This window comes from Kryptolebias marmoratus, linkage group LG16, assembly GCF_001649575.2.
Source record: "Kryptolebias marmoratus isolate JLee-2015 linkage group LG16, ASM164957v2, whole genome shotgun sequence".
NCBI classification, from domain to species: Eukaryota; Metazoa; Chordata; class Actinopteri; order Cyprinodontiformes; family Rivulidae; genus Kryptolebias; species Kryptolebias marmoratus.
Genome location: NC_051445.1, coordinates 10737369 through 10744654, shown reverse-complemented (window position 1 = coordinate 10744654; position 7286 = coordinate 10737369). Strand labels below are relative to the sequence as shown.

General features: G+C 44.9%; 2 protein-coding genes and 1 long non-coding RNA gene across 3 annotated transcripts in view; 1 reads left to right on the top strand and 2 right to left on the bottom strand.

The window, feature by feature from the left end:
* grwd1 (glutamate-rich WD repeat containing 1) overlaps positions 1-2083 on the bottom strand; it is a 12807-nt gene extending 10724 nt beyond the window's left edge. The window contains exons 1-2 of the mRNA XM_017415252.3: positions 1311-2083; positions 1114-1231 (exon numbers count right to left, since the gene is read on the bottom strand). Of these exons, the coding sequence (XP_017270741.1) occupies positions 1114-1231; positions 1311-1509 (317 nt within the window). The 5' untranslated portion in view covers positions 1510-2083. The remainder of the gene's footprint in view (positions 1-1113; positions 1232-1310) is intronic.
* Positions 1-7286, top strand: part of LOC119617786 — a 21779-nt gene that overhangs the window by 8211 nt on the left and 6282 nt on the right. The gene's annotated exons all lie outside the window — the stretch shown is intronic.
* zgc:174888 (uncharacterized protein LOC558116 homolog) lies at positions 3020-7149 on the bottom strand. Its single transcript, XM_017415270.3, has 5 exons — positions 6881-7149; positions 6396-6502; positions 5594-5665; positions 5292-5438; positions 3020-5198 (listed from the first exon to the last, which is right to left on the bottom strand). Exons 1-5 carry the CDS (start codon positions 6891-6893, stop codon positions 4854-4856), a joined length of 684 nt encoding a protein of 227 aa, XP_017270759.1. The 5' UTR covers positions 6894-7149; the 3' UTR covers positions 3020-4853.

Genomic DNA, 7286 nt, shown 5'->3' with positions numbered 1-7286 from the left:
AATACAAATCAGAACTCAAAACACACCTTTTTAGATCTGCTTTTTCCACCTGACACAATTGGTTTGCCTGATTTTATATTGATTTTATACATTGTCTTTTCTTATTTATTTTTCTTTACTTTCTTTTTCTTTTCTTTCTTTCATTGTTACATCTTATTTTCTGTTACTGCTGATTTTATTCTTTGTACGGTGTCCTTGAGTGCCAGAAAGGCGCCTTGAAATAAAATGTATTATTATTATTATTATTAAACTAAACACTCGGAGAGTTCGGCATAAAAACTGGACGGTGACGGTCTGCGTCTCAGCGCAGAACAGGCGTGTTAAAGATGATGTTCCTCAGAGTTTCAGCGGCGTCATTTTAAAATGTAGAGATTTATTATCAGCTGATGCGGTTTTCTGTCACACCTTTGTGTACGACTGACCTCTGACCTGGGCCTCTTCAAATCAAGGCTCGAAACATACACGTTCAACATGGCTTTTAACACTCAGCAGAGTGACTTTTTTTATTTTGTCTTTTACTTTATTCTACTATCTGTGCGTTTTATCTTATTTTACCCACTGTAAAGCACTTTGGTTAACCTAGTGGTTATTCTAAAGGGTTAACCAAGGCTGTACAAGTAAATTGATTATTATTATTTATTGTGTGGCTTCAGAAAGAGTCATTTTATAACCCTGATTATTATTATTATCTGTCACAGTTAAGACACTAACTACAGGTAACTATCTGACATAACATCACTTTAAAAAGAAAAAACCCAGATTATCCCTTTAAGTGCATTCTGGTAACTAGGTACCAGTGCATCAAAACATTCAAATTAAAACTTTAAATGTGCTTAAGATGAAGAAAAAGGGAATTTTAGACTTCTTGTTTGTTTTGTTGAAGACATTTTTTCTCATTCAAACTGGAAACTTCTAAGCTTGGAAATCGAACTCCCATGCAAATCACTCGCCTCACCCTCACTTCCGAGGGTCTCTGCAAGCTCGGTGCGCATGAGAGAAACCGCCTTGGGGTTTCGGTTTTAGGTTCAGGACTAAACTTTTGAAAGTAAATGTTAAAAAGCTGAGTTGTTGTTTTTCTGTGTCGCCGTGAGGCGCGAGTGCGCATGCGCGCACCTGTTCTTCAGCGCTGAGTCCGCCTGCGTCCCGGCGCACAGCAGCATGGACAGAGGGAACTGCTGCCTGCCGTCCCCGTCCCCGTCTGTCAGCACGTCGAAGCTCAAACACGGGGCACCTGACATAAAGACAAACAATGAATTAAACCTGAGGTGGTGCCTCCTCCTTCCTCCTCCACCTCCTCATCTTCCTCTTGCCTGTTTGGCACTCGTGGTACATCCGGTACGCGGAGCGGTCCATCTCCAGCTTCTCCCCGGGCTGCAGCGGCTCGATCCCGGGGACGTACACTCTCCCCTCCGCCTCTCCTTCCTCCTCCATCTCCTCCTCTTCCATCTCCTCCATCTCCTCCGTATCGTCTTCTTCTTCGGCTAACGTGTGCGCGTCGGGCGCAGACATCTTGGCGAGCCGACTTCCGCTTAGTGGCGCGGCCACGTGCTCCAAACTCCTCCTTCTCCCCCTCCTCTTCCTCACATCCCACCCCGTTTACGGGAATTCAGCTGGCTCCCTTTCGGCCCTCAGCCAGGAAAAGGCATGCTTTAAAAAAAATAAAAATAAAACTTGTCTGTAAAACATCCACGCAGGAGGATGAGCAGAGTCGCCTCGAACCCTCTGGAAAATCCCCTCCTTTTATTTCTAATAATTACAGCAAAGAAAAAGGAGCCCAATTATTGTAATATTTGCGGTCTGTGCAGGCAGTGACCCAGGCCCGGTTCTGCTTCACAATCAGGCCCATTTACAGCATCTGGGGGCCCTTCAGATGCCCGGGCTGGAGCCCTTGTGACCGATTCTGGGCAAGCAGGACTTAACTCCAATCCAGATAAACAAGCTTACACGTTCAGGAGTTTTTTTAGGAACCAGAGAGAGCGCAGGTATATGTGACCCGTGCTGGCTGGCAAAAACGAGGAATTCCCTTCGTTCCTTTTCCAAACTCGAGCTCAAAATATGGTGAGCGTTTTCAATTAGAGACTCAAGGAAAAAAAAAAAAAAAGTAGTGTCAACCGGCTCCTCTCATCCCTCCCAACGTGCCGCTGGTTAATCTTCTGCCAAACTGGGAGATTAAAATCAGGAAATCAGGACTCGAAAATATGTGACAAAGTGAGTCACGACGAGGAATGTTTTTCTCCCCCCCCCCAGGAGACTGACTTATCGTCGCTTTCTCGTCCTCCGTCCGGAGAATATCAAACCGAGGCCCGGTTCGTTGGGATTTGGCGACAGGCTGGCAAAAGCGCCGGTTTTGAGAAGTCGATTCCGATTGGGTTTGAAATTATCGTCCTGAGGAAGGGGAACGACCATATTTAGAGGATAGGGGATGCATTATACGAAGGGATCAGCCGGCGAAGGGAAGCGGTCGAGCTCGTAAGGGGGTTGTTGTTCTTGAAGAACTTGGATTTAAAAAAAAGGGAGATTAGATGGCGTCTCGTTTTTTTTGTTTTTACGACCAAATTCGATAACTTCACGTATTCAGCACCGCAGCCGGAGGTCATCGAGTCCCTTCGCCGCCGCCGCCGGCCACACAATATAATCTGGCGGTTTTTGTTCTTCCAGATCCCCGAGGTATGTTCGGTGTCAACATCTGACGTTTCCCCGGGGACCGTTGGGGGAAAAACACGCTCCAGAGAAAGGGAGGACAGCGTTGCGGACAAGCAGAGACAAGTGCGAGCGTAAAGGTTGTGCTTTTTATTCCTCGTCTATAGATTCGGACACGAGCCAAAAATCCTCCTCTGCCTCCTCCTCCTCCTCCTCGCTGCGGCAACAACAAGGCCGAGATCCATTTCATCTGGCTTACTTGTAACTGACTTGTTGGCAGATAAAGACATCTTTAAAATGACGGTCACAGTACAGTTCACATGAAAGGTCCTGGAATGCAAAACCATAAAAAAAAGAAAAAAAAACAAACATACAACTCTTAAATAGGACCAGAGTTTAAACTGTTCTTACTGACAGAAGGTAGTAGAAGTTATATATCTGATATTAAAACAAGCCGTAAAACCTTCAAATTCAAACGTACCAAAAGAAAAAATCCAAAGTGGGGTTCTGCGGGAAGGTTATGAATGACTAGTATCTTACCTGTCGTAGGTAAGGCTCCTCGGTTTAAAGTTTGAATCTAACCGGACTGACGAGCTAATGGCTAGTCCGAGCGAGGTGTCGTCTCAAAACGTCGCCGAAGCTTCCACGGCGGTTCACGTCAACACGCCACGCGGTGATTCGCATGGAACCCCGCGGCCGCTTGTAAGAACGCGCAAACAGCAGCAGCTAGCTGTAACACTTCCCGTCTGTCCTTGGACACCTGCGGCGGGAACAACGTGACGTTCCTGCGAGAACAACTGTGATATAATTTTTAAAAAAAAAACAAATCATGTGGTGACATGATGTTTGCTAAGGGGCGGGGGTCTTTAGGGGTTTGAATCGGTTGTGATTCAGAGCGCTGTGACGTCATTATCTCGAAGTTTAAATGACTATGACTCATTTTGCGTCAACGCTGATTTCCAATAAAGAGTGCACAGAAACATGTCGAAAAAATGACCCCCATGAGCAACAAGCTGCTGACTAACAGCTAACATAGATGCTAAGTTAACGCTGAAGACACGATTGAGAAGCTAACGCCATTAGCATCGGGTTGATCGCTGGAAATCCACGCACAGATCGCACGTTTTTTAAAAGTCGTCGCTGAAAACGGTCACGTTAGGACAACTTTGGCTGTCATTTGGACACATTTTCTCCGCAGGCCGAGCAAAGGAAAGTCGAAAAAAGACGTGAAAATGGCGGCAGCTGGAGCGCCGGCACGGATTGATGTCAACAAAACTTTTTTTTTTTTTTTTTTTTGGACATTTGAAAGTTGACTCAGAGTAATCCACGCACACAAAAAAAAAAAGGTCCTACCCCGCAGTGTTCACGTGAACCGCTATCGAATCTTTGAGACGAGAGTTTTTCTAAAAAAAAATTGGCAAAAATGAAACACGATGTCTGAAAACTGAAGCCATTCAAAGAGACTCCGCAGAACCCCACTTCAAAACATCGGAACCGTCCCTTTAAACACGTGAAACAATGCCTCTTGTTGTTGCTTCTGTGAGTAATATGGATACATAAGTGTGTATATATTTAACTGCTCGAGTTTATAGCTGTTGAACTTGAGACGGAACAACACATTGCCCTCAGATAATAAAGTCATTTTGCTCGAGTAAGTGAATTCCTCCATCTCTGCTGCCGGACAACAAAACACCGTAATAAATAGAACTTTAAAACCTCTGGATACATCTGGTAAGCCAAGCCGAATGCTAGCAGTACATATATCTAAATGCATTTAATTTACATCGATGTACAGAAATGAAAACCGCAACGTTTTTTGTTTCCACCACATTCATTGTAAACAGTGAAAAAGAAAAACTAAAAAAACACTACACATAAACGATGGCTTATGTGCGCTGGCTATCAGCTTTTTATCTCTCGTTAGCTCAAAAAGCACGACTAAGTGGGGCTCATTTAGGGTATCGGCTGTAATAATCGTAAAAGGGTCTGAAATGACAGAACGCTGTCGAACAGCGGCCGTGGGAGCTTGAATTACCGTTGGGCATAAAATGCAACACGTGCACGTCACTTCATATATTAGGAAAGCTTACTGCAAACAAAACAAACGAAACAAAAAAATTCAGTGCCAGAAAATGTTCGTTTTTTTTTTTTCTTTGCATTATATGTGCATCAATTTGAAAAAATAAAAAGGGTAAAAGTAGCTTGATCGGCAACTACCAGTAGAGTCCAAATAGCAACGGGCTCCAAACGAAGGCAGAGCAGGAAGCCATTAGAGAGCGTCCACCGGACGACGGCGCCATCACGTCCATCATCTTGTCCTGTCGTCCTTTCTGTTCGCTGCCGCCGACGGCCCGGGTGGTTAAGAGCCGGGCCCTCGACGGGTTGTAGTCCTTCTTTTGAACAGGCGGGGGCAACGTGGGCGGGAGGCAGGTCCCGATGGCGGGTGAGCATCCCACCTGGAGCCACCGCTGGAAGAGGTCCGACGTCAGGTTCAGCAGCTCCTCCGGGGAGGAGGACGACGTGGGGAACCGGGCCAAGTCCGTCTCCTCCAGGAACCTCTGCGTGGAGGGGACAGGGAGGAAACGAGGCGATTTAAGGTCAAGAGTAATCGGGACGAAGACGACAACGTCCTCGGGTCGCGGGGGCCTCACCTCCGCGTTCTCGTTCTTCTCGATGATTCTCTCCAGTGTTCCTATGAGTTCCAGGATCAGCGTGTGGTTCACGTGCTCGTCCCAGAGGTTCTTCAGGAGCACGCTCCAGGAGTCCAGGAGGACCGCCGCGGCGGAGATGACGCAACACTGCAGGGAGACGGACGAACACGCCGGACATGAACACCACAACAACAACAACCAAATCCAAGGAACAACCCAGAAAACTGAAATCATTGCTCCTATAAATACCCATCTTCCTCTTATTATTATTTTTGATTTATTTAACTTTATAAGTAACTCACCAGGTCGGACTCACACAGCATGTTCTTGGTGTAACGATGCACTACATAGTAATCTTTAGGAAACGCTTTCCGCTGAAAGAAGAAAGACAGAAACAGGGATGAGCGCAGACACCTTCAAGGCCCGCGGGCCAGATCCGGCCCTCTGTCACATTTCATCGGGCCCTCTCGTTTGGAACAGATCGTCTCTGGTTCCTTTTTTGCTTTAAAAAAACTGAGCCTAATTAGTGAAGTTTTCTCTTGAAAGTGACTTAGAAGCCAACAATATATAGTTTGAATTTCTGTATGATCAGGTTTTTGTTGATGGCTTTTTTAAAAATCTGTTTTAATGTAAAAAAATTAATTTAAAAGCTGAGTGAGGCGTAAGAAATGACAGCTAATGATGTGCTTTTTGAAGTTTGATCTATTTGTCTGTGTTCATTAAAGTATGTTTGCTCTAAATTCTGTATAATCTGTAACTGGGAAAAGGTAATTGATATTTCTATATGAATGATTTGACATAATACATCCAAAACCAAGGTTAATTTATGTAATTTTTAATAAATATTGATTGTGATTGGCCCTTGGCTAGGAGCAAATTTTAAATTTTGGCCTCCTTGCATCTCTGGGTTTGACAGCCCTGCTTTAAAGCATTCTTGTTTACAGCAAGTCAGCGTAATCACCAACTTGTTGCCAACTCTGTGATGGTTACAGATCAGTGCAGGGTCGGCTTTAATAACTCTGATCTGATCTGTTCATCAGACAGGAAGAAGCCTCTGCTCCTTTTCTCTCTTCACATCCAATTAAAGATCTGGGAAGTACTTACAAACCCGGTGGGATTGGAGTCGATGGTCACCTTTATGTTTCCCACGCCTTTCAAGTCAAAGTCGCAGCCACCAGATCGGACGATAAAAAGCGATAGCAACGCGAAAACTGCTCCGAGACATGTGAGACAAACAAAAAAAAACAAAACAAGACAGAAATAATAAATGAAAAAAGCCGGAAACTTTTTGTGGTTTTTGATGTTTGTAGCGATTGCTCGCGCTGAATACCTGGTAAGAAACATTACATCATTTCCTGCGCGGATTGGCCCCATTTTTTTTTTTTTTGTCAGCAGAAATACTATGAAAAGTGTTGCATAACTTCTGGTTTGAAGCAATAAATAAAAAAAACATTAAATACAGAAAAATAAGTCGCTTTCGTCCACGTGTGACAAGAGAGAAATCTGCGTTTCGACCTTTTTTTACACTGTAAAAAATAACAATAATAAATAAAATAAAATAAAAACAGGAGAGACGCAAAGTTGCTCACCTTGCAGGGACATCCTTCACTCTTCCATGGATGGACACGTCTCCATGTCTCTGGCTGTGTGGGGGGGTAATAATCTGCTCCTCGGACGGGTCTCCGGGTGTCAGGCTGTGAGACGCAAAGTTTCCTCCGCTGCGGGTTCGAGCTCGGCTCACATCTCCTCCGCGTCCTCGTCCTCTCTTTGGTTTCCTCTGGTACTTTCCCCTCCTCTCTCAATCATCTCACGCCATTATTCTCTTTCACTTTGACTCCCCCCCCCCTCCCCCCCTGTAATGCCCGAGCACTTGCAGCCTTTTTCCCTTTCAAACCTTTGTTTTTTGTTTTTTTTATAAGTAATTTTCTTGGTTTTCCTCCTTTCTCTGCTGCCCTGGAATTATCCCGAATCGTTCTCTCCCCCCGCCCCCTCCCC

What these genes read in the sequence shown, in the direction of transcription:
- zgc:174888 (XM_017415270.3), bottom strand. An exon ending in ACTCCAATCCCACCGGGTTT is followed by an intron (nt 5,666 to 6,395) that starts GTAAGTACTTCC and finishes TTCTTCTTTCAG; the next exon opens with CGGAAAGCGTTTCCTAAAGA. An exon ending in TGCTGTGTGAGTCCGACCTG is followed by an intron (nt 5,439 to 5,593) that starts GTGAGTTACTTA and finishes GTCTCCCTGCAG; the next exon opens with TGTTGCGTCATCTCCGCCGC.